The sequence below is a fragment of the Lissotriton vulgaris genome, chromosome 12 (assembly GCF_964263255.1).
Source record: "Lissotriton vulgaris chromosome 12, aLisVul1.2, whole genome shotgun sequence".
Taxonomy (NCBI): domain Eukaryota; kingdom Metazoa; phylum Chordata; class Amphibia; order Caudata; family Salamandridae; genus Lissotriton; species Lissotriton vulgaris.
The window spans coordinates 604,483,904-604,511,369 of NC_141700.1; the positions used below are offsets into that span (position 1 = coordinate 604,483,904).

The window sequence follows — 27,466 nt, forward strand, 5'->3', positions numbered from 1 at the left end:
GTTTTCCGCTTGATTGGTTGCTTTGCTAATGCTTGTTTTCTTTGCTGCTTGCATTTCCACATCTGACAGCTTCCTTAACTTACCCGACCCAGTTTATTTATTTACGTTTAATGTATTAATAATTAAAACACGCTTAAATGATGCAGCCCACGCCGAGGTTCGAACCCTGCTTTCCTACTCCAAAGTCAACAGCGTTATTTGTTGAGCCACCTCCTCTCAGTTTGTTGTACTTGGTTTCAGATGTTACATTTGTTCATCTCAGCCGTGTATTTTTTTTATTGTTCTTCTCAGCCGTGTTCTTTTTTAATTGTATCGGTCTCCCCCTCAGTGTGTATTTTTTTTTATTTGTTTCTCCCCACCCCCACTCCGAGATTGCCGTTTACTTCTTATCTCCATGCATTCTTTCCAGAGCTTCGTGTGAAACTAGTGATGTCTGAATATGATTTGGGTGCGTGCATCACGTTTGTTCGCTTTAACGAAATAGACTCTGTGCCATTGTTAACGTCTTGTGCGTTGTCCTCGTTTGTCGAGGCCTGGGCTGAGCCCTTCTGATACCCCCGTCTGAAGGCGGGCTCCCATATGTGCTGATCGCTTAGCCTGTGACTGGTCTCTTCCCAGCGCGGTGGCCATTTCATATCCAGAGTGTGAAACTCTGGTGGTGCCTTTGAGCGTATACCTGGACGCGTGCTTGATGGCCCTGGCTGTGTTTATTCTCCTCCCTGACAGACAGCGCCATCTAGCGAGCTAGTCCATCTGTAAACAATGCATGGGTCAGCTCTCTGCTGCTAATGAGGGGAGCCTGCGGAGTCTGCCGATAATGACCTGTAGTCTTTTAGGTAGCGCGAACTCGAGCCTAAGGTATTGGAACGCTTTACAAAAGCATCCGTTGCATTACAGACAGATTTTAGTCACGGAGAGATTAAGTGATGTGTCCAGAATCACAGGATGCTTGAGCCTCCCGCCATACTCGAACCTGGTTCCCCAGCTTTAGGGTCTGCCGTTCTAGCCGTTAAGCCACATGATGACCGCATTAAGCTGTTTGGCACTGAACATGCAAACGGAGCGCAGCTTTTTGGTGATGCTTTCTGAGGATAAAGAGCCTCACTGTACCATTCATCACTCGCTTAGACTTTGTTGCTCATATTTAGGTTGTGTTCGTGCTGGTGGCAGTGATTAAAAATTGAGCGAAGTTAGTTTCATGCTCATCGGTCTACTGTATTAATTGAACGACTGGAGATGTTTTTAGGTCTAGGTCTAGGGTTTAGATTTAGCACTAAAAATGTCCCGCTCTTATAATTGCACAACACTCTGAGCTTGGAAGGGTTCTATTGATGTCATTTTTTCAATACTCTCATGCGCTTCCTAGGCACAGGCATTGTTTCTAAAGTGACTATATTTAGGGTAGTTTTCTTATATAACCACAATTTCTCGTGTAAAAAGTCTTCCTTTCAATTGGCTAATATGTCTTTCAATCCCTCCCTTTTCTTATTTCTTACCGCACACAGAGCAGCGCCTAACTTCTGTTAACTTTCACCCAGTGCGTTGAAGTGTTGCGCCTAACTTCTGTTAACTTTCACCCAGTGCGTTGAAGTGTTTGCTCTTGGAACCATAAGAATGTGCTGTGTAGGGTTGTGCGTGCGTGATTTAATTCAATATTCTGAAGAAAGCAAGTTGGGGTTCGTCACTTTTAGTGCAACGACATAACGCCAGAGTTTCCATCGACGAGACACCGATTTGCAAAGAAAACATTAACATCTGCGTTTGAGAGGAAAAAGTTTCGCTTTTTTTGTGATTATTTTCGATATCTGCTGGGCACTGAGGGAAAAACTAATTTATACAACATGACTGTATTCGGGCGGAGGTATTGTGGCTGCCTCCCAAAACGCCTCCAGGGTCCGACCAGGCACGAAGGAAGTGGTAGGTCGAATGCAATGTTTGGTAGGTGGAGTTAAACAGGACTTAACAAAAGTCGACATAAATATTTAACAGATACGCAGTTTTGGAAATCAAAACTACTGCCACACAAGACACTTTCTTTATGCACTGCCAGCTAAAATCAGGCTGTTAATAAAGGTGGCGTCTGGCCCACATGATAGGCACTTCAGCTTTGACAAACAGGCGAAAAGTGGATAATGTGTAGTGAAACTCCAGTTCAATTCTGCGCTGTCAGCTGGAGAAACACGCACCCCTGAGGTCATGAAGAGGCTGTGGTGTTTGTTGTGTTCCTGGCAAGCCTCAGGAATGTCTGGAAACCCCATTGCTGCGCACCTGAGCTGCCACTTCGAGTGATTATTATTATTTATTAATATCCCCTTATGTAGTTTAATTTTTCCATATCAACCTTTTTTTATCTGCATTTCGTCGTTGAATTGTTTTCTATGCCCAAATCGTCAATCACAGAGTTTGATTTTTTGTTTTTCCCTGATCATTGCAATATGGGAGGTGTGGCTCACTGGTTAGAGGCGGCAGACCTGTAAGCAGAGAAAGGCCCGGGACCAGGGGCCCGGGACCAGGGGCCAATTCCCGACGCGGCAATGCGAAAGTTATAACTATTGGCATTGTAAATTTAAAAAAGCCATTAGTTTCGCTATTTTCAAAACCAACACATAAATAACAAATGTCATTTACAATACCAATAGCTCAAACTTTCCTAATGCGAGACCTATTGCATTGCAAATGCTTGATCTTTCTTGACTGCAATCTTCTTTGAAGTGTTCTTTTTCTTCCATTGTCTCTTTGATCACTCTCCTCACTCTGATTCACTGTATTTTCTTTCTCTTTTATTCCCTTTCATCTGACATTCTTAATTATTGTGTTTCTCTCTTCCCTTAATGGTTCCTCTTTTGCTTAGCTTTCCTCCACATTGTGTTCTTTTCTCATCTCTCTCCACGCTCTTGCTTGTTTTTTCACTCTTCATTCTTTTCTTTTACGTTCTCTTCTTGTCAATTCTTTATTATGATTAACTACCCTTTACTTCACGCCTTCAACATCACTGTGTGCCCATTTTTGTTTTCCGTAGATGTTATTTATCCCCTTTGATTTTCTATCAATTTCTTTCTTCTAGATTTCTTACTTTATACACTGCTCATTCTCTCTCCTTTGTTCTCCTATGTCGTCTTATTACTTTTGTATCCAGTTTATTTTGTGTACGGTCTCGGCTGTTTTTCAGCGACCTCCATGTTTTAAACCTCATGCATACAAACACACATTCCTTACTGACTATATCTTTTGTTTGCCTTGTTTTTCTATCTTAGCTTTATCTTACGTCATGCATTCCTCTTTTCTTTACCCTTCACTCTTTCCATTTTTTAATTTCTATTTCTCTTAATTGCCTTTCAATAATTTGTTTTAACATCGTGTCAACAAATCTAGGAGCAGTCAACCTAAAAACACAAACTGACACATTCCTGCATATGTCCTACATATGTCTTATACTATATACTCTTGGCCAATGGCATTATGTGGCAGGGGAGCACGAAATTATGCAGCAGGGTTGACTAAATTATCCAGCAGGAAATTATACATTAGGCAGCACACTTTTTGAGAGGAATAATTCATTATGTTGACATTTTTAGACACAGTAATACTATCTGGGCAGAGACTTCACCTTATTAGTACCAGTTTAGGGATCAAATACAGAAATAGGTATCGGAAAGATGACCATTAAATCTTTGTGACTGGCCTTCCACTGTGCACAAATGCATTTCTCCATGTTTTTTAGTAACTTTTGATAATTTTGAGCTAGCATTATTTTTAACATCTGAAGATTATGGTGCAGAGGATGTATTATGTGGAAAATGCGCCATAACCATGCAAAAAGAGCTGCAGAATCACATAATTCCGTGGTCCTGCATATACATTAGAAAGGTGACTCACAAACACACCTGCAGAGAGTTCCTAAAGGGCTTCTTTCACCGAGTAATAACGCCCACCCCCTGGTTGGTGCTGCTGCAGGTCTCCGTATGTGTCGGCCATTTTTGTATAATATTTCTATGCTTGTGTGGAGATGTCTTAAAATGGCACTTACGCTGTCAATCTGTTAACAGCACTTACTGGGCAGTAGTTCTATGGGAAAAGGCCACAGAAATGCTTAGAAACTTTTCTCCTCATTTTATTTAGTTCAGAGTGTGCAAGGGATGAAGTTTGCGCTTTACTAAGTTGATAAAGGAACCTGTAGCTGAGGTGTGCACTCTGCAGGCCCTGACACTCTGTGGCTCAAGGGCTATAACTGCTGTTCCTCAGCTCTCTATGCAGGGCCACTGGTAATGTATAATTGTACAGCAGTGTCTTTTTTCACATAATTATAGGGTTGCCACATTTGCCACTTAATTCATCATCTGCATAATTTGCTGATTTTAACACAACGAAAATGGTACTAAAAATGCAGCGACACAATGCTGCTCATTAAAAAGTGCTTTGCAAAGGTTTACTGGTCATCTTTCTGTTGCTTTTTGCTATATTTGTGTGTTAAACGGGTGCTCGAGTTAACGAAGTGCAACCAATGCCCAGATAGTGTTAATAAGTGTAACAGGCATTTGCAATGCAATAGGTCTTGCATTTACACGAGTTTGAGCTATTAAAATTGCAAATGGCAATGCCTTTTATTTTTGTTTTAGTTTTTAAAACATAAATAAAAGGCATTGTCATTTACAATGCCAATAGCTTAAACTCGCGTAAATGCGAGACCTATTGCATTGCAAATGCTTGTTTACCTTACCACTCTAGACAAGCTCTGCCTCCGAGAGACCACCTCTCCTGACGGCTGGGTGGCGCCTACCTCGGTGCTCGGCACTGCCCCGCCCAGCCCTCCTCTGATTGGCCGTCTCCTTTGACGAGGCTATTTGATCATAGCTGATGCACGGACACGCAGCAGGTGCGCCTCTGGCGCCCAAAGACAACCCTGTCTGCGGCCCTCCGGGGCCAGGGGACAGTCCCCCTGCCTGTTTGAATAACCATTGGGTGCCGTTCTCCTCGCAGACTCTTAGGGACGTGGCCCTTCCTATGCAAGAGGCCTGTAAAGGCTCCATGCAGGTAAGTGATGGAAAAAGAACTTGTAGCCACTGTACCTTTTGTATTAGGTTGGGGGAGACCAGTAAACCTAGACAGCCAGTGCTAGACAGTGCTAAACTGCAGCTCCCTCCCAAAACACAAGGCAGATATTTTTAATATACTAAGCGAGCAAGCCCCGGAAGTGCTCTTTCTAGTAGAAACATGCTGGGTGATTGCTTGCAGCCGGACGTTCTGGATGCTGTACCCCTGGGTTACAACATTGTGAGAAGTGACCGTAGCGCAATAAGGGGATGGAATTGCAATTATCTTTAAACAAATCTGGAACTGTTCCCTGATAAAATAGATTCTTGTTAGAATGAGGCGGTGCAATTCTCAATTAATATGTCCAGTAATCAATCTCTTATAGGTCTACTGCTGTAGCGCCCCCAGGTCCTGCCACAAATTATATCTCAAAACAAATTGAATTTTCCACCGCACTCGCTTTGAGGTACAACAAACTGATTATATTAGGTGATCTTGATCTTCATTTCGAATCTCAAGACTGCCAGACAATCCTATCTCTGATCAAAAACCTACAAACCCTTCAGCTATGCAAACTAGTCGTGGGTCCAACACACGAGAAAGGCCACACATTGGATCCTATTTCCTTTAATGACCCCTCTATATTGGTGGAAGACTCTGTGAAACTGCCCTGGATGGACCACTTTCTAATTACTTTCCTGTTCCCCATCAATAGTGGTTGGGACAAGATCTTAGCCCCGCCTACCTGTAGGAGCAACTGGGCCAAAGTTACACCTGAGAAATGTATAACCGCCCAGTAAAAAACTAAACCCAACTTTGAACAAGATTAGATGGCCGTGGCCACTTTTAAGGTACAAGACATGGCTAACTGAAACTATTGATACTTTGGCACCCTTAGTCCTAAGACAAAATGTGAGAGCATCACCCTCCGCGCCCTGGTATAATAAACAACTAGCTGCATTGAAGAAACAATGCACACACCTAGAGCGCGAATGGCGGAAGGACTATAGTTTCATAGGCCGCATACACCTTAAAGAAGCCCTGAAAACTTACCATATGCGCATAAGAATAGAACGTAAGGAGTACTGTGCCCAGATGATCGATTTAGCTTGAAAACCTAACCAAGGAACTGTTTTCCTTGCTCAAATCTTTGACTAAGGCGGAACGTACATCAGCTAATATCTTTCTGTCACATAAGCAGTGTAATGACATTGCAACCTTCTTTTCGAACAAAGTATCTAAAATCTATGGAAATGTTCCAAATTCTCTCAGACAGGAGGGTATAGATAGGTGCAAAGAACTACCTGGTGATTTGACATGTCTCCCTATTCCTTCTATAGCCAAAGTAGTACCATCTCCGCATCCATCAAATCAGGTTCTCCCCTCAATTCAGCTCTACTCAGAATCTTGAAGTTGGGATTTGCAGTGATAGCCCCCTCACTGCAAGAGCTCATGAGGCTATCCATTAGGTCTGGCACTGTACCCAACAATGGAAGCAAGCTATGTTAATTCCTATCAAGAAAAACCCTGCAATTGATCCTTCCATACTAGATATGAGACCCATCTCCCTCCTACCGTTTGGGGCAAACATTTTGAAGAAGCACGTCATAAACTGCCCGACTGGCTTCCTAGAATCCAGTGAGTTGTTAGACCCTACTCAAGCGGGCATTAGAGCTACATATTCTACCAAATCTGCCCTCCGTCTATCTGAAGAAACACTGAGACAGAATGCAGACATGGGTCAGATGTTGGCCTTGATACTAATTGACCTGAGTGCAGCCTTTTACACAGTGTCACACGACATTCTAACTCAAAGGCTACAGGATTCCGAAATTGGAGGCGAAGCCCTGAAATTGTTCAACTCTTTTCCACAGGATAGATTCTTTAACGTCCCACTTAAACCTTGAGTTTCAAACCTGTTTCTCTCTACGAAAGGGTCCCGCAGGGCTCTATCTTTAAAGCCCTGACCGACATCATTAAAAAAACATAATTTTCAAGTGGTGTTGTATGCTGATGCTACCCAACTAATAGTAAATCTGTCGAATTCCACTACCATCATGGCTGATAGGTTTAGGGCCTTCTTATCTGACGGTGCAATCTGGAGGGCTAACAACTGCTTAAAACTGAACGCTAACAAATCTGAGATCTTACTGGTCGGAATAACTCCCTCAATTTGGACATCAGCCTGGTGGCCAGTGTCTCTGGGTGAACCCCCAGCCCCTAAACACAAGGCCAAAAACCTGGGAGTAATCTTCGACTCTAAATTAACTTTTGAAGAGTAAATCAGGAAACTGCCGAAAAATGTTTTGGTACTCTGAAGACTCTGAGAAAAATCCTCAATCTAATTCCTATTAGATCTCGGAGAACCGTAGTTCATGTGCTTATTACCTTGCAGCTGAACTATGGGAATGTACTTAATCTAGGTGCCTTTAAAGGGAATCTCCGACTGCTACAATGAGTAAAAAATGTGGCAGCGAAAGTAAAAAAAAAAAGTGCCAACAAGACTCATTCTTAATCTTTCTAAAAGATCAACTGCCTCTCTCGCCCTAGAACTGCAACATTGGCTTCCAGTAACAAAAAGAATTAGCTTCAAATCCCTATGTATATGCCGACAAATTTTAAAGAAGCAAGTTCCCAGCTACCTTCACTCCCTAGTTTAAAAATATGCCCCTACTCGCAATCTCAGATCCTCTGACGCCAATTTGGCAACCATTCTCAAGATTAACAAGCATTTGCAATGCAATAGGTCTCGCATTAGGAAAGTGTGAGATATTGGTATTGTAAATGACAATTTTTTTTAATTGTGTTGGCTTTGAAAATATATAAATTGATAGCATTTGTTATTCACAAAGCCAATAGCTTACACTTTCCTAATGCGAGTCCTATTGGCTATGGCAATGCTTGTTGGTAGCAAGCAAGGACAGTGCTGTTGTGGTGCTGAGTGATGATGTGGTTGGGCTGAGTGATATCGTGGTGTATTAGAGTGATGTGGTGGTGTATTAGAGTGATGTGGTGGTGTATTAGAGTGATGTGGTGGTGTATTAGAGTGATGTGGTGGTGTATTAGTGATGTGGTGGTGTATTAGAGTGATGTGGTGATCCCCCCCCCCCTGAGTGATGTGGTGGTGCCCCGAGTGATGTGGCGGTGCCCCTGAGTGGTGTGGCGGTGCCCCTGAGTGGTGTGGCGGTGCCCCTGAGTGGTGTGGCGGTGCCCCTGAGTGGTGTGGCGGTGCCCCTGAGTGGTGTGGCGGTGCCCCCCAGTGGTGTGGCGGTGCCCCTGCGTGATGTGGCGGTGCCCCTGCGTGATGTGGCGGTGCCCCTGCGTGATGTGGCGGTGCCCCCGAGTGATGTGGCGGTTTCCCCGAGTGATGTGGCGGTTTCCCCGAGTGATGTGGCGGTTTCCCCGAGTGATGTGGCGGTTTCCCCGAGTGATGTGGCGGTGTCCCCGAGTGATGTGGCGGTGTCCCCGAGTGATGTGGTGGTGTCCCCGAGTGATGTGGTGGTGTCCCCGAGTGATGTGGTGGTGCCCCCGAGTGATGCCCCTGAGTGATGTGGTGGTGCCCCTGAGTGATGTGGTGGTGTCCCCGAGTGATGTGGTGGTGTCCCCGAGTGATGTGGTGGTGTCCCCGAGTGATGTGGTGGTGCCCCTGAGTGGTGCCCCTGAGTGATGTGGCGGTGCCCCCGAGTGGTGTGGCGGTGCCCCCGAGTGGTGTGGCGGTGCCCCCGAGTGGTGTGGCGGTGCCCCCGAGTGGTGTGGCGGTGCCCCCGAGTGGTGTGGCGGTACCCCCGAGTGAGAGAGGTTTGCGAGGGTGAGAGGTTTGTGAGGGTTGTAAGGGTGAGGGTGAGGGTGACAGAGATGAGGGTGATTGGGTGAGGGGGTGTGAGGGTGAGGGGACCAAAGTAAATGGTGGCAGGGCAGACATCATAAGACCGAGAGAAGAGACTGCGTGGTGACTGCGTTGGTCAGTTTCAGAATCAGGAGGGGCAGAGTCAGCACAGTCTGCGAGGGATCAACATGTCTAGAGGCAAAGCATAGCGGATGTAGCATTGCAGCTAGCAAGTAGAGTGTTTTCAAGCTGAGTGTCCCTAGAGAGATGGCAACACAGCAACAGCATTTGAGGAGCAAGGCTACTGTAAACAAGCACGGTAGGCTTTCACTATCGTCCAGAAACAAGCTCTCGGCATTGCTGTTGGGGAGGGGGGGGAGCGGCAGCCTTTGAAGTCTGATGCAGAGGCACAGACAAATGGTGGTGCACGATGTGCACGCGAGGGGCGGGGGAACGGCAGCCTTTGAAGTCAGATGCCAAGGCACAGACAAATTGTGGTGTGTTATGTGGCTGGAGGTGGTGTGCACGCGCATAGTTCACATGAACTGTATGCGATATGCAGCCGTTTTGGTAGACTTTTCTTTTCCGCTTACTATAATCTCGCTGGAGCAATGCGCAAGCGCATTGGCTCAGGCGAGACCTAAAAATTGTACCCTTTGTCCTCAGAATTTTTTTTGCCAAATTGGTGGATGGGTGTAACTTGTATAATTCTTTTATTTGTGTGAGAGCATCTGACTACGTGATGGAGGCCCTAGTGAGAGATTAGCAGTTGAAAGGAAGGAAGGAAAGCTGTTCAGTCAGTATGTCACAATACTACGTGATGGAGGCCCTAGTGAGAGATTAGCAGTTGAAAGGGAGGAAGGAAAGCTGTTCAGTCAGTATGTCACAATACTTTGCTGTCTACTTGTTCTAACTGTTCCACCTATGTATCTTCTGCAACACTTTTCTCTCTCATATGTTCATGCTAATCGCTGTCAATCTTTGTTTTTAGATTAGCATTCCTGTGTACACCACAGTCTCAAAATAAATTCGCTATTTGAAATTTTAAAATCCTATCTGTAGACCATCAGTGATCATCATTATTAGTCAGAATTTTATAAAGTCTGTCGTTCGATTTACCCTCTACTACACGAAGATTAATAATTGTGTGTAGAGCAAAATGCCAGTGCCAGGCAAAGCAGCACAACACTACATTTGAGCCTGCGAGACCAATGTAGTGAGAAAGACAGTTGTGTAAAACCATTCTGTGATCTGTGAATCTGCAAGACATATTTAGGAGTCAAACACTAGTAATTATTTGCTGCAAAGATTGTGCCCAGTTAATCGAAGACCAAGGCTGTTGCTTGACCAATGACCAAATAACTTAAAGGAACGTCGTTCTGCATCTGATGTATTTGGTAGGTTTGATTCCCATTGTGTGACACTCCTATGGCTTTGTTTTTTGTACACTAGTGAATTTGTGTATTTAGCAGTACTTAGAGCTCTAAGAGAAAAATATTTGTTTCTAGCATGTGTTGCTGTAGAAAACATTCTCTGCTTATTTCTGCTATCTAGGGATGGGCACAGGCATTTGCAAGTTGTTCGAAGAAGTCTTTCAAATCGTTAGATATATGCTGATTACTCAGATTTTTAAATTTACCATTTAAAATATGGCCTCTGCACCGTGAAATTTATGTGCACACGCATAGTGATACTTGCACATGTGGAAACATGCTTTGGCCTTCATAGCATCGTGGCCTGTTTGCATGCGTTTGTCATCGCACTGAGTCTGTTTTTGTAGACCTTTTTTCCCAGGTGGAGTATTTTCTCATTTGGGTGAGTAATGGGTATCTACAATGCTGCCCGTGGTGGATGAGGAGTAATGAGAATAAGGAAGTAATGTTTCTTTCCATATCTTGCTGAAAAAGCACTTAATATTGTGAAGACGATTCGTTTTGGCTAGACTTGCAGCTTTGTTCATGTAGGTGCCTTATGTCTATTTTAGATTTAGAAAACACTTATCGTCGGGGGCGTTGCTTGGACGGCAATGAGAGGAGTCGAGTAAGTCCGGAGCTACTCCCCCCCCCCCCCACCCCCCCCCCCCCCGGGACCAAGCCAGGAAAGGTCAGTGCAATTCCGATACCACCGAGGTCACCAAAACAGAGACCCGCTGCCGGAGCCCGCCAGGCATAGAACGGTAGAGAAAGCGCATTGAACAGTCCACCCAAGAAGCAGTTTTAACCGAAAGAAAATTACGAAGCGAGGAGAACCGAACCAAGGAAGATGGCGGACGAGAAGGTCTAGCGGTGGCAGGGAGGAGACGTTACACGCTAATCCTGTGGAGAGACAGCGAGCAAGCACAAGGTTAGTGCCGCGCACTCTCGCAAGCAAGAACAGCCCCCGCTGGACCCCCACTTGGCCTAGATCGAGCGATAAAAGCGATCGCCAGCAGACCCACAAGCACAAGAAGCTAAAGTAAAGAGACCAGGGGGCAGCCATCTTAGAAAAACAGAGACAAATATAGAAACGAGGTACAAACAAAAGATATGCTGTGAGAAACAATACATTAATCAAAACAATACCCAGTCCAGCATTGCCTCCAGACCTCCTACCCGCCTCAATCCGCCCGATCTCTTCCACAGAAGAGGCGCGTACAAACCCTCAAAGCAAGCGACAGCCATCTTGAGTGGGGCACTGGAACAGACGACGAGGCGGCCATATTGGGAGGGACCAGGGCACAGAGAAACCAGCGAACAGAACGGGAGCCTCCGGCTGATACACAGACCGGCACCGCCCTACAGATGGAAGACTGGAGACCGTATCACGATAAGAGGAAGACACCATCACGAGACACAGAGCACGTAACCAAGCCAACAACGGAATAAGCGGCCATCCGGAGGGGAGAACAGCGCCAGTACTAGCGAAGCAGGACTTGAGCGAGCATAAGCTGTAGATAACGCTGGCGAAAGAACAAAAAGGAAACGATACATACGCTTGCAGGGCGGCCACCTTAAAACTAAACGCAAGCAATAGACCTGGATCGCGCTAGTGGACGGCCATCTTGATAGGTCCCAAAAACGAAAGCTGCTCTGTAGAGAGCGGCCATCTTAAGAACCATCACAAAAGCCAGTTCCTGGAACGCCAAGAAATAGGCAGAAAATATTACGCAACAAAGGGGGCACAAACAAAGAAGGAGAAAGGAAATCGATCCCTGAGACCCGGCGGTCCTTACGGCTGGGGGAGAACAGGACACAAAACGACCCACCCGCCCATCGCCAAAACTAAAACCAAGGGTAAACCACAAAAGGCGGTACAGGTCCAAGCGGACCTGCAAGAAAAAACGGGCCGAACAACACGCTAGCCAAGAGACTCTTGAGCTTGATCAAGAACAGCGCCAACGAGCAACACAACGTACCATCACACCAGACAAAGGGACTAACACACGTACAGCACAAAAGCCTTACACCGGTCGCACAACCAGAGCAAACAAGCGGGCCAAGAAACAAAAAACAACAAGAAATAAGCACCAAATCTGCTGACAAGACGGATAAGGACCCAAAACTAGCTAAAGAGCAAGAACCTACAACGTATACACGGACAACAAGGACAACTTTAGCAGGCGAACAAGACAAGAGACCACCGTTTAAGACTACACTCGGCAACAAAAAAAAGTTTGTGATCGTACAGACCAAGAGGGCTGCACAACATGGCAAGAAGCGACGGAAAAGCGACCCAACAACAAAAGCCAACAGCAGAGATCTCCCCAGAATCACCCTTCAAACAGAAAGCCGATATTAGCGCCACACTAGATAGTATCCTCAAGAAACTGGCCGAGGTCCACGACCTAGCAAAATCAACCAAAAAAAACACAGATGCCATTCAACTAGAGTTCGCGGCATGCAGAGCAGACATAATGCAGAGCAGACATCCACACAGCTAACAGTCGACTATCCACAGTCGAACAGAGAGTGAGCGACATTGAAGACAAGTCACAACTAACGAGCAAGACAATGGGACAGATTACCAAAGCAACGGCAGATCTACAAAAACAAGCGGCCGACTTCGAAGACCGACAGAGGAAAGGGAACATAAGGATCCTTGGCATTCCAGAAGGTGAAAAGACAAAGCGGGCACCTGTGTAGCTATGCTGCAGGACCTCATCCCGAAACTAACTAACCTAAAGTTTGACAACCCCTTCGAGCTGAACAAGGCATACAGAATTCCTGCACCCAAACAAGGCAACAGACAAACACCAAGACCGATAATATGTAAGCCCCTGCGATCGCACCACACAGAGGCCATTTTCGGAGTAGCGAGAAAGAACACAAACCTGATATGGCGAGGAAATAAGATCCTCCTAACACAGGACTACTTCAAAACCACAGTAGACATCAGAAAAGGCTTTCTTGCACAAAGGGAAAATCTAAAGAAATAAACCATCACCTACTCTTTCGTCGGACCCGCAAGATTCAGAATAACAAACAATGGCACAACCCTAATCTTCGATGACCCAACAGAACTGTCACGATACCTGACCGTAACCGAACCACAAGAAATGGAACTAGCGACTACATCTTCGAAAAGAAGAGCATTGCAGGAAAATTTAACCAAATAGAAAGGATACCTAACATCGAACTCACTAGCTAACTTACCTACCTCATACAAGGCCCATACAAGGCTCCCAACAAAGAACAGAATTACAAAATGAACAACCTGCACATCAATCGACCTACCTACCTCACTTAAGGAAAGTTGAATGTGAAATAAACACAAACTAGCAAACATATCTACCTCACTCAAAGAAACGGAACTATGACACGGAGCACTGAGAACACCGATGAACGTATCTGCATCGAACAAAAGCAACGTGCGGCCCTCCAACCAAACTGATCTATATAACGAACAGAACAACATGCGATTGTCGAACAAGCTCCTGAACAGTACGTGAAGCGGAAAAAATCAGAAACAAAGACAATCCTATCCTTTAAGAGAATCTAAGCGATAAGATCAATGGGAATACCTGTACTGCAATCCATTAGCTAAAGACTGGAGGGAGGGGGCACGAGAGGCCATTTTCAACAAGATCAATAACCACACTAAACAAAGTCCCGGGGAGGCGGGGGGCAGAGGACATTGCTGTTGCACGCTTCCAGCACGACAAAGAAGTAGGAAGGGGGAGGGGAGGGAGGGACGGACAAGGGAACGGAGGGGAGAGTTTCAGTTATGTCTTGTTTATTTGTTTTGTATTGTCAGTTAGATATGTCCTGTCCGTCATTTAAATCATATCCACACCCCAAGCGCAATCTCAGACAGAGACCAGGACCAAGTCAAGCACACAATGACCACTGGCCATTCCAACAAGAGCAGGCACAGCACATACTTCCCCACGCACACAGAAATTGAAAACACAGCGACCAACACAACATCGGAATGAATAGCAAAGCAACACTACAATCCGACCTCTAGGTCATATCACTGAACGTAAAAGGGCTGAATCATCCGGTTAAAAGAAAGAAGATCTTTGACTACTTAGCAAAGACAAAAGGAGACATCATACTCCTACAAGAAACCAAACTATCAGCAGAAGATGCGGACAAGATCAAAGCGTGCTGGATAAGCCACATAGCCTGCTCACCAGCAGTAGGGAAAAAGAGGGGAGTAATCACCCTAGTGAGCTCCAAATCCAAGATAACAATCGAAAGAGCAGAACACGACAACAAAGCTAGACTTCTGCACACACAACTGAAAAGAGGAGAAGAAACAATATCGGTAACCAATATCTATGCACCGAACACAGATGACACAGTATTTTGGGAGGGGGTCACCAGGAAGCTAGAAAAGCACCACACAAACAGCTTAAACATTGTCGCAGGCGACTTCAACCTAGTCCTAGATCACACACTAGATAGACAGTCACACTCCAAGACTAGACCACCGGCCACCCACAATACCCTGAAAAATATCTGCAATAGATTTCGATTACAAGACCCATGGAGACTACAACACCCAGACACCAGAGACTATACCTTTTACTCCAACCCGCACAACACCTACAGCAGAATCGACTACATTCTCATCTCTAAATTACACACACACCTGACGGAACACACAGACATAGCAGCCAGAACGGTCTCAGACCACTCCTGCAATAGCCTTTATCTGTCAGGGAGACATAACGACCAGACTACCCGCATATAGCGGTTCAACAACATAACGCTAGCAAAGAGAGAGGACAGAGATACAATTGAGAGCTCAATCAAAAACTACATAGCTGAAAACGACACAGAAGACACGAACCCGAAATGCCTGTGGGAGGCCCTGAAAGCAACCATAAAAGGTAACCTGATCGAAATTAAGGCCAGAAGAGACAAAGAAGCTAATTTGCAACTGAACAAACTAGAAAGGGACTTCAAATTACTGAAGCTAAACACATAAAAGACACCACAAACTCAGACCTCCACCTAAACCTCACAAGCAAGAAATATGAGTACAATAGAATCCTTAGTGAGAGAGCAGGTATGTGGATCAGGAAGTACAAACAAATCAACCTGTGCGAGGCCAACAAGGCTGGGAAAATACTGGCGTCATACTTCAAACACAAGCAAAGACAGCACTCCATAGCAAGTATCACAGACAAGCAGAACAAGACACACACAAGCCACTCAGAAATACTACAAACCTTCAGAGAGTTCTACGAGGAACTATACAGAAAGGACAATAATATAGATGAGACAGGCACCACAGACTACCTAAAAAGACTCAACCTACCCAAGCTACCAGATGAAGAAGCGAGAAAACTAGACCAAGTCTTCAAGGAATCCGAAATAGCAAACGCCATTAATGCACTAAAAGACAACAAAGCACCGGGACCGGAGGGCTATACAGCACCCTTTTACAACAAGCATTTGCAATGCAATAGGTCTCGCATTGGGAAAGTTTGAGCTATTGGTATTGTAAATGACAATTTTTTTATGTATGTGTTGGTTTTGAAAATAGCGAAATTAATAGCTTTGTCATTTACATTGCCAATAATTATAACTTTCGCAAATGTGACACCTATAGCATTTGTAATGCAATGTGTGTTGTATTTACGTGACTTAGATGTATTGATATTACAAATAACAATGGCTTAATTTTTTTTATAATTAATACTAAGACCTGTACAGTAGCCGGTAGACCTTGCCTTTGGCCAGGCCTAGCACATTGTCAGTGGCCAAACCCCACTGCTTACAGTATTCTTACTGCGGGCACCAAATCCTGCGTCACACGGGCTGCTTTCCGTAGTGCGTTTGTTCGCAGAGATTGGGTAGCCAACCTGTTGCTAGCTACTCATGAATGGAGCCCATCCAGCTAGTCATTTATTTGCTGCATACAGTGGGATTACCCTCTCCCCCTTTTAAAGGGAAAACTATTATCCCTACTACTTTTTCTATTTAGTGAAAATTCATAACTTTGTTGAAAATTTTGATATTTTGCTCACAATGCTATCTTTTGTGCAGCTCATAAAATGGCAGCTGCGCGGTTGCGATTTTCCTTAAAATCAATTGTATTCCAGAAAACAAACAAAAAAATGTTAGCCCACAATTCTGACCTCTCGGTAGCCACAAGGCACTCCTCTGGGGTCAGGCACCTATCAGGTGCTCCACATGGCTGTGTCATTTTTTTTCCACAGTGTGAGTCACATACTTGTTGAAAAAATAAAATCTGATTGACAGGATTCGCAATTTTGTGAATTGTGCTTTTAAATGGCAATGATGTAAGTGTTCACCCCTCAGCCAACTTTTCTAAATGCTTACTTCTCTAGAACTACTCAACAGATTTACACCAACCCGATGCACACTGAAGGAGCACAGTTCTACTATCAAGTCCCTTGTAGCATAAATTCAGTCTCAATTATTGTAACCTGTGTGGACGTCTGCCGTTCTGTGCTCCACTGTTATCCTCAGGGATGCCTCAGCACTCTCGGCTAACTCAGAAAACCCAAAGCAGCTGACATATCTAGATGGATGCAACTGAGACATTCCATTGTCACAACACTGCAGTACATTCACAAAACCCTAAAATACAGGCCCCTGACAGGTAGAAATCAGTGACAGCATGGAGAGATCACATAAGGTAAAGGACCTGAAACAGAAGAAAGGCAACTAACATGGTGAAATATCCTACTTCAATGTAGAATCACGCCTCACTTGACACCAAAAGATTGGAAGCGAAAATAAACAAGAACACCCGATTGTACGGTTCTTAAGGGGAATGAAAGGGAGAAGGAGGACGACGTAAATCTAACAAGCAGTGTTCCAACAGTCCATCTGCTGAATCAAGCTGCACAAGTAAACATATCCTCCCAACATATAATACAAGCTTATATGTTTTACTCTCAGCAATAAATCGAGGAAATGGAAATATTTCAAATGCACCAAAAGTACACAGTATCCTTAGAGTCGTGGAGGCTGAGCCAAACCACACAACATTTGTTTTACATGTGGGCTGTTTCAACTTTAAAATAGTTTATGATATGATGGTGCAAGTGTGTTGCTGAACTGGCGCCAGCGGAGGACATACAATGGAACTAAAAACTGAAGGGATAATAACAGGATTGGATCAGCGCCACAAGGTAAATGATTATACTGCTCGATGTTTTCAAAGTAAAATATGGTTCCTTGCCTTTTTTAAATAGGATTCTGCTTAATAGTATTTTTAAATTAGAAACAAATGCCCTTAAACTTACTGTCCTCTAGCACCTGAAGACAACGCTGCTTAAAACTTCCCATAATCTACCTGAGGTCCTGTGAACGCACCCACATCCGCTACAAGACGTTGCACTACGAGGAATCACTGCGCCACCACACAACCGCTTCCTTTCATCTGGGGTGCTGACTCGGTAGTGTTCCTCAAACCAGTGCTGATAGGAGGCGAAAGGCAACAGCTAAGTACCTGAATCTTACGTTCATTCACACTTGTGATAGGATTGTGAATTAAAACCCTGAGATCTCAGTAGCAGCGGCACCAGTACACTCGGGGACACTGACACCAGAGAGCACTAGGACATGCACTAAAGGAACTACAGATGTCCAGGAGGATCTGAAACACTTTTCAGTTGTACCACCAGATCATATCACTTCATTTCGACTAGTTCTTACTTTGCTTGCAGGACTCTGGTCATGAATGGGAGGTCGGCTCCATTTTTCGTCTTCCAGAATCCTTCTGGCGTCAGTAGGCATACATATGCAGATTCGATTCCAGTACAGGTTGCTGGATAATCGTCCACTTCAAAGTGTGTGCAAGTGTCGTCCTCAAAGATGTACTTCTCACCACACCGGCCACAAGCTTTATTATTAAACAAAAGAGAAACCTTTCTCCTACGTCCATTTGAAAATGAAAAAAAGCACACTACCTGGCACGGTGAATCTCAAGCCTCAAAGATGCAGCCAAGAAAATCAACTAGATCAGATAAAGCGGATGAAAAAAGTAAGTCTCTTTGGAGAACACCCTATGTATTACCTTATGAAGTAACAAGTTCATATTACGGAGTGCCGCCGCGCTGCCCGCGGCGACCCGGAAGCTCTTGGCCGGCCAGCGAATCAGGTCGCGGCCGACCGGAAGTCCCGCCTCCCGAGGTCCGCGAGCCCAATTGAGAAGAGGAGACGAGCCGCGCCGCGCCGTGAGGAGGCCGCCGAAGAGCGCAGTCGGTGAGTGGGGCCCAGGGCTGAAGTGAAGTGCGTGCGTGCCTGTGTGTATGCCTGGGAGGGGAGGGGGAGAGTGTGTGTGTGCGCGCGTGCGTGACTGTGTGTGCGCATGCGTGACTGTGTGTGATTGAGCCTGTATGTGTGTCGTATGCCTGCATGTGCATGCGCGCGCCTGTGTGTGTGTGTGTGTGCGCGCACGCGCGCCTGTGTATGCGTGCATGCAGAGGGGTGGGGGCTGGCTGTGTGCGAGCAGGGGCTGTGAGTTGATCTGCGCAAGCGCGGGTCAGACGCGCGCTCCCGCGGTGAAAACTGCGAGCTCGTAACAGATTGGTGTCCTCATTCCCAGCATTCTCAATAACGGGCCACAATAGGTCTGAAGCAGACACCTTCAATGCTCACGCATTGAGGGTAGGTCTGCTCGACCTAAAAAGTTCAAAGAACTCCTAGGCCCAGTCCTGACTAAAGCATTTAATCACTGCCCAGAAGAAGGCACAGTAACAGAAATAATGTCACAAGCCAACACAATAGTCATCCCGATAGAAGGCAAGGATCCACAATGGCCCAAAACTACCGCCCAATATTGCTAATCAACCTTCATTGCAAGCTATATGCAAAAGTACTAGCCACCAGACTTAACAAAATACTACCCCAGCTAATCGGAAACTCACAAGTAGGGTACATGAAAACCCGCATGTCGCATGACAACACCAGACTCCTATGTCAGGTGATCGAACACTGCTCTTACTCAATCAACCCAGCCGTTGCCATCACACTAGACGCCGAAAAAGCGTTTGACAGGGTCTCCTGGCACTTACTCGTAAAGTGCATGCAAGAATACAACTTGGGGAAAGAGTACACGAAGAAAGTCATGGCGCTATATAAAAAAATCAACCGCAAAAATTGCCATCCGCCCCGTTCGAACTCGAGAGAGAGGCACGAGACAGGGGTGCCCACTATCCCCGCTACTATTCTTGCTAGCACTAGAACCTCTGTTCACGGACACCCTGGCAAACAAAAACATAACAGGAATAACAATAAACAACACAACAGCCAAGATTGCAGCCTACACAGACCACCTTCTAATTCTGACAAAATATCCATCCGAATTCTTACCAGCACTCATGAACACAATAGAAACATACACCAATCACTCAGGCTACAAACTCAACAAGGGCAAATCGGACTGCATGCCACTCAATGTGCACACAACCAGAAAGGCAATGGGGAACATAGGACTAGCTTTGCAGCCATAGGCAATCAAATACCTGGGCATCCAATTCAGAAGAAGTCTAAGGGCCACTCTGGAACTGAACGAGTCACTGACGCTGAGAAAAGTAAAAGACCTACTAGATTCATGGTCACCCAAGTTCATCACATGGTGGGGCCGCATAGACCCCATCAAAATGATAACACCCATTGTCAATTACCTAGAGGACATGCTCCCCCTGCCCATGACAGAAGACTTCCACAAAAGACTAGGCCTAATGATCAACAAATTCATATGGCAGGGTAAAAAAGCGAGGATAGGCCTCCGCAAGCTGAGACTGGGGAAAAAACTAGGCGGACTCAACCTTGCGGACCTGAAAACTTTCCAGCTTGCATTCATAGCCAGTCAAGGAATACATTGGTTAATACCAGGACAAAAGTACACAGCAACGTGGGTAACCATAGAGAAAGCCATGCTAAACAACACCACCCGCTCACACTACTCACAGCAAACAAACAATCACTCAACAACAACCTGATCCTAAAGTTCACGAAACAAGCACTGCTGAAGATAGACTGCAACCTGGAGGTCAGCATCAAAAACTCACAGTGGGAGACACTATGGGAGAACAATAAGATTAAATACATAGGTAAAACATTAGACATGAGTACATGGAAAACAAGGGGGATTCATTTCCCAATACAACTAGAACATGATGGAACGCCGAACACCTTCAACAACCTGCAAAGAGAACACAACCTACCAGACATGGAACTCTACAACTTCCTAGCCATAAAAACAGCCCTAACGAAATCAAAGCTACACAGACAAACCCCCTCAATCTTCCAGCTCATGGAGAACATAAACAAGATAGGCCACCAAGTCTCACTGCTGTACAAACTACTCCGACCAGCCACGTCTAAGCTCAACGATAAGAAAAAGGCCTACTGGGAAAGCCAAACTGAGACCAAACAGTCCGAACAGGAAATACAAACTCTGTGGGCCTCCCCATCCAAGAACATGATATCTCCAGTTCTCGCACAAACCAAATTCGGGATACTACACCAAGTCTACTGGACGCCGGCACGCCTGGCATCTGTAGGTCTAAAGGACAATGACATATGCTGGAACTGCGGATCAGAGAAAGGAGACCTAGAACACCTCATCTTCAGCTGCTCTAAAGTCAAAAAATGTTGGAAATGGGTGCTAGATTTCACTAACAAAACACTAGGCTGCACCCTTAAAGAGTCATTCACCGCTATAGTGACAGCACATATCTCACAGGAAATCACGACCCAAGAAGATAAGAACCTCCTTGACTTTCTCCTCGCGACGGCAACAAAAACAATTTTGACAAACTGGAAGGACACCTCCAAGGCCACCTTCAAAAGCTGGCTCAACTGGGTGATCTTCCTAAGAGGGGCAGACACGACCACCCTCAGAAACACACCAGGCGGACACCACTGCAGAGCGATGTGGTCCAAACTGGACACCCACGTGGACACCTGCAAACCACCATAGGCAAGCGCGTCTCTACATCCAACATGGAACAAGAGTATAATATATCAGAAGGGCTCCATACCAAACAAAGACACATACTCTGTATAACAACCAGGGTCAAAGCTCTACGCATCCATCCAATGGATCTGTGTTTTCCGTCTAAACCAACCATTACCACCAGACGCTTTATGTTCTATGTTTATCCTGTATATACCAATAAAAATATATAAGAAAAAAAAGAAAACACTTATCGTCACATGACCATGATTTCTACCCACTTGGAATGTATTGCAACATTCTAGTTTACATGGTATAATCTCTCGGACAACCACTGTAACGAGTTAGCCACGTTTTTTGATCAAAAAATACAAAACATCCTCCAATATCTCTCCCCTCTTCCTCCTGCGGACCCCCCACTTATCCACTCATGGCAGGCCCAGAACCCGAACACAGATCTTGATAAGTTCTCTCCCATCTGTGAGGAAACCCTAAGGCCCATCCTTCAATGCCTCAAAAGCGGGTCCCTGCATGATCCAGCACCAGTCAGACACCTTAAACTAGTCGCTCCTACCATTCTTGCACCAATGGTGAAGCTGATAAACTCTTCTATAGAAAGCGGATCGGTTCCGCCAAACTGGAAGAAGGCGGTAGTCAAAGCCTTAATAAAAAAAACAACCTCGACCCCAGTAATTTGGCCAACTTCAGGCCAATTTCCCTCCTCCCTTGCGTTAGCAAGATGGCTGAAAAGCCAACTATCAAACTACCTGGAAATCTATGAATTGTTAAAACCGTCACAGACAGGATTCCGTCCAGGCCAAGGCACGGAAACAGCGATGGTAGCGGTTGTCGAAGAGACCAGGAAGATCATTGACACAGGAGGATCAGTGGCAGTGATCCTTCTGGACCTCAGCGCGGCATTCGACACCGTTAACCACAGCATCCTGGCCCAGCAGGTCAGAGACCTTGGTATCTCAGGGCCGGCACTGTCGTGGCTAAAATCTTATCTCCACAACCGCTCTTTCCAGGTGGCGGAGGGCGACTTCATCTCCAGGGAGACCTCTATATGTTGCGGAGTGCCTCAGGGCTCGTCACTGAGCCCGACGCTCTTTAACGTGTATATGTCGCCCCTGGAAAGAATTGTCATCCCGTATGGTATCAAACTCCTGACCTACGTGGATGACACCCAGCTGGTTGTCTCCCTCAGTCGGCAGGACAATCCCACCATCGATCTGTACTCCTGCCTGGGGGACATAGTCAGCTGGATGAACTCATCCCAACTAAAACTCAACGGCGATAAAACTGAGATAATGGTGATGGGCAACCTTTCCCATTTCCGCCCGGAGTCTCTGTGGCCCCCATGCATGGGCCCACCTCCAACCCCCAAAGCCGAAATCAAATGTTTGGGGATTTGGCTCGATCACAACCTCACCCTAAACACCCAGGCAAGATAAACTGCTGGAACCTGCCTTGGTCTACTACGCACCACCCGCAAGATCCTCCCCCTGCTCCCTTTTCAGTCAAGAAAGCTTCTTTACAGGGTCTTATCTTGTCCAGACTGGACTACGGAAATGCCCTATACCTCGGTGCTCCAAAGAAAGTTACAGCCAGGCTTCAGGTTGTGCAAAACGCTGCTGCTCGGATTCTTACTGATACCAAGATCCGTTGTTCAGCTAAACCAGCGATGAGAGCATTATATTGGTTGCCCGTGGAGCAAAGGGTGCATTTCAAGGCCCTGTGCCTAACCCACAAAATCCTTCATGGACAAGCCCCGTCAATCTTTAAGGACCTTGTTGTCCTGCATACCACGTCTAGAACTCTTCGATCCTCGAACGCTCATCTAACCGAAATACCCATGATCAAGGAAGCCCGCTCCGGAGGCCGGCGTTTCTCCTATCACGCGTCCAAGCTGTGGAACGCCCTCCCACTCGACCTTCGTGCCCAACACAATCTGCTGCCTTTCCGAAAGTTACTAAAGACTTTTCTGTTCCCGTAACCATCTGCTCCGCACTCGTCTGATCCATCTGGTGCATCAGCTAGCGCTGGGACGCTCACGGGCAGCCATGCGCACTAGAAATCTCATTACAATTACAATTACATGGTGGCCATCTTGGACTAGTATTTTTCATAATATATATCATTTAAATTCAAGAGTTAAGACAAATATTTTCCATTAATCCATCTGTTCATACAGGCATTATTAAATTTCTCCTGTAAACTTGAATGATAACAGTACCTATTGTTCTCATAGATATGCATCAATCATAACTAGAGACAGATTAACCCATTGAATATTCATGCCCAGGTACAATCTGTATTTGTTGTCCGTGTAAGTAGTGCCTTTTAAAACATCAATCCCAAATTGGCAAACAGTACCATAGTTGCGCTTACATCTTTTCGATCCGATCTGTCCACTATGTCTATAGGAACATATCAAAACATGGTTACTCCAAAGCTTGAATTTTTATATCTAATCAAAATCAGTTAGTCCTTATGTAAAGAAAAACAAAGTGCATCTGCTTATACAATGTCATTGTTTATTTGGATTCCAAAATTGATCTCTTTAACATACTAAGTTTATGACTGTTTCTTAATTTGTTACATGGGATCTTGAATTTATATTTTGGCTCGTAGCCCAGCTGCAGAAGAGAATGGCACCTTCTGATTTTCTTTGCTATTCTTAACTGCTATTTTACTCCCGTTTACTTAACAATATATAATATATATATATATATATATTTTTTTTTTTAAGCCACAAAAAAAGTATTAACTGGACGTTAATTATCCTACGGTATTACTTAGTCATATTCTACATGTTTCCACCTCTTACTCCTTCTACAGTAAACTGATTGCTTACCATCTCTACCAAGAAATATTTAAGTGTTCAAAAGGAGTGACTTGATGATCTGTTAGAGTGCATTTGTTTGGCCACTTAAGAATACCAGCTGTAAACGGAACATATACAGAATATTGCTCAGTACCCACTGACAGCCGCACTCAAAGAAAGATTTACTCTGGCTTTAACATCGGCCCAGCACATATACGTTGTGCCCCAGAGCCATTAACTGTATTCCACCAGGCAAAAGTGTTCTAGGAGTCTGTTGGTAAAAAATCCTATATTCCTGCTACTTTTCTTTGCCACAAAAGATATACATTGCTCTCCCTCAGAACTTTGTATTGTTGGTTGAATTTCCCCCATCTCTGTGGTACTGGGTTTATACCCTATGTCTAGCGCCATTAATACTGACATCATAATGAACAGAAAATGTGTTTTTTCCACCTTGATCAGTCTTGCACTTGATATATCGGCCATACCTGTGGTTCAGCAAACAAACATTCATTTTCTATGCTATAGAGGTATCCAATGATAAAGGTAGGCAGCAGTTCTTTCTATTCTAGCATACAGCACAACATATCTGACCAGAGGAAAACCGCAGCCTTCTTTCTTAATTTAACATGTTCTTATTCTTTAAATATTAAAGGTCCTAATCTCGGAGAATGCACCTCATTCTTTTAAAGAGGCTAATTAAATGTTTATTGCTAAGCAGGTGTGTGCAGCAGCGTAGACTGTGTGCATTCAGCCCATATACATTTACCATTCAGATGGCATCCACATCTCTCCAGTTTATGCCCATCCTCAGCAGGTTTTATATTAATCATGTTTTGTTCCTCAGATTATTATCCCAACTAAAGCTATTTTGATCCCCATTTCTCTACATCAAAGTAAACCAGTATTTGTTTGAAGGTGATCTAAATGAGAAAGACTAAGAGCCAGTGTCTTTAAATGCTCGTTGTATTCGAGAGCAACAATATAAAAAAAACTCAAAAGAACAATGATCTCACTGTTTACTGGATTTTTCAAATGGCGTGTATATTCTGCCATTGGAAATAATGTATTGTAGAAGAGAAGGTGCCTTTGTGAGCCGAATATCTTTCCAGGTAAGTGCCTATGGAAATCTGGAGAAGCAGCTCACCTTAAATTTGATGTGAACTCATTCCCCTTGCCTATTGAAATGCATTGAGGAAATGTAGACCCACTTCAAATCATCATATCCCTTATGGGAATGTGATTTCTAGCAAATTGTGAGGTGAGAATTAATGTTGACACAAATCGATTTTGACTTGCTTGCTGCTCATAGCTACATGGTGTTCCTATCTGTGTAGGTGACTGAAGATGAGGTACTGGATATATTGGAGAGTGTTCTTGTATCCAACATGTCAACACCTGTTACGAGGGGATACGCATTAACAGCTATTATGAAGAATTCCACAAGATTCAACAACACTGTCAAGTAAGTAGGGTATAGAACTAATTACATGCAGAGCGATCTAGTTCTAAAAGTAACTGGTGAGAAGTCAATCGATGGTTTAGAATTATACATTTGAGATTGAGAGGAGCATCCGCATGTTTGTCTGTGGTTACCTAAATTCTGTCACAGGGTCTTCATTATTAGTCACAAATTGTAGAAACGTCCCACATTTGTGCAGGATCTCAGACCACTTACGTTGTATTTATTCGAATATAATTATTTTCAAAAGAAATTGATCTCTCCTAATACAGATGCACACTTTAAAGGCTATCTCAGACTAATTTGTCTAAGGTTTTTTTATTTAGTTTTTTCAGCTAATTGAAAAAAGTATGGTACTTAAAACATAATGAACGATTTAGCCACAGCTCCCACTGCCTAGGGAAAACTAGACTGTATTTTGAAAATTAAGGCAATGCAGATTGCTTGCCTATTATTAATGCTCTGAAAACAGCACTGCACTAGTTAGTAGATAGTAACTTGGAAAACGAATCGGGCTTTTTCTGAGATGATTTTCTCTCTACGGTTTGGATTTCTTGCTTTTGCTCAATATTTCAGAAACAGTTATGGAAAGTACTCTAGTTTACCAGAGCTTTGCTGCACATGTTTCTGAATAATTTTACCATGCTTTCATTGTTTATGAAGGACCCCCACTGCTCCATTTAGTGAGAAAGAAAGCCGTTATTAATCTATTTTGTGCGTAATCTTTACTTTTTGAAGAAGATTGTGAATTGCGTGGGGAAACTATGACTAACATCATTGAGATACAGAAGAGATCTGTTTGAGAGGCAATGTAGAGGATCTCATGAGCAGAGAGACCAGAAGGAGTGCGAAAATGGGGTACAAGGGAAGAAGCCTTTTTCACTAGTACCTAGTCCTTGAGCTCCCTAAAATCCTTCATAGAGGAAGATCTAAAAAGATTGGTGAGCCTAAAAGACCCCACTACTAGTGATGTTTCAGCGGGTCCAGTTCAATGTTGTACCCCTCCATGTAGAGGGCAGTTGCAACTTACACATGTTTGCTATCAGACAGGAGTGGCATCCATCTTACTGTCTAAGCGAAACCATTTTACGTCAATGTATATTAACCTGTGTTGAGGTACATTCCAGTATCTTGCCACTTCATGTTATAGCACTTGATGTCACCACTCAACGTTGTACCATTTGATTGTGCACTATTCGGTGTAGAGCCATAGATTTTTGGCATCAGTCCAAGAATACCTTGTGACTAGAGAATGGCTTTGCTCAGGATTGCGGGTTGAGTACCCAAGGAGTTTGTCACAGCACAGCCTGAGCTCCAGATCGTTTTTCTCCGGAGGACCCAATGAAGACACTTTTGTAGCTGCTTCAGCTCATGTTGAATCACTCCTTTCAGGCTATAGGAGCCTGTCTTAACCACACCGGGGGGTTCATCTTCCTGTGGTGCCAGAACAGCTTTTGGTTTCACTTCCTCTTTATTCTCTGCCTTCACTTCTAGCACGTTCTCCCAGGACAGTATATGCTTGCCCTCTACAGGTATCATACTATTGCACTTCCACCTTGGCTGGACACCGGGCCCTGTGAATTTTAACGTAGTACTACAATGCTTTCTAAAAGGAAAAGGGCCTCCCAACTCGATTTCCTCCAAGAAGGAATACAAATAATGGTACTCCTAAACTTACCCCCTCTGCTTCATGTACCCCCACACTTCCTCCACAATCACCATCCAGAATCTTAATTGGGTAAGACATCAAAAATCTGTGGGAACATTACCTAGGGTTGATAAAAGCTTTATATTCCTTTTATATAGACTCCTCACACTATAACCTCAGATTTTAGAGACTCTTGTTCCAGGTGTGGCTATTCTAAAGAAAAATCTCCAGCTATAACCAAGGTAGAAGCTCCCATGTTACTTTATTGGGGACCCAGTTTTTCTTAAGCTAGATGCTCATTAT

At 44.6% G+C, this 27,466-nt stretch overlaps 1 protein-coding gene and 1 long non-coding RNA gene across 2 annotated transcripts in view; one reads left to right on the forward strand and one right to left on the reverse strand.

The window, feature by feature from the left end:
• Positions 1 to 27,466, forward strand: part of AP1G1 (adaptor related protein complex 1 subunit gamma 1) — a 390,402-nt gene that overhangs the window by 130,092 nt on the left and 232,844 nt on the right. Inside the window, exon 5 of the mRNA XM_086945529.1 lies at positions 25,391 to 25,518. Within this exon, the coding sequence (XP_086801655.1) occupies positions 25,391 to 25,518 (128 nt within the window). The remainder of the gene's footprint in view (positions 1 to 25,390; positions 25,519 to 27,466) is intronic.
• Positions 13,425 to 21,473, reverse strand: LOC147677828 (uncharacterized). The gene is made up of 3 exons (XR_015302457.1): positions 21,085 to 21,473; positions 18,946 to 20,833; positions 13,425 to 15,725 (listed from the first exon to the last, which is right to left on the reverse strand). It is a non-coding gene; the product is annotated as an uncharacterized LOC147677828 (long non-coding RNA).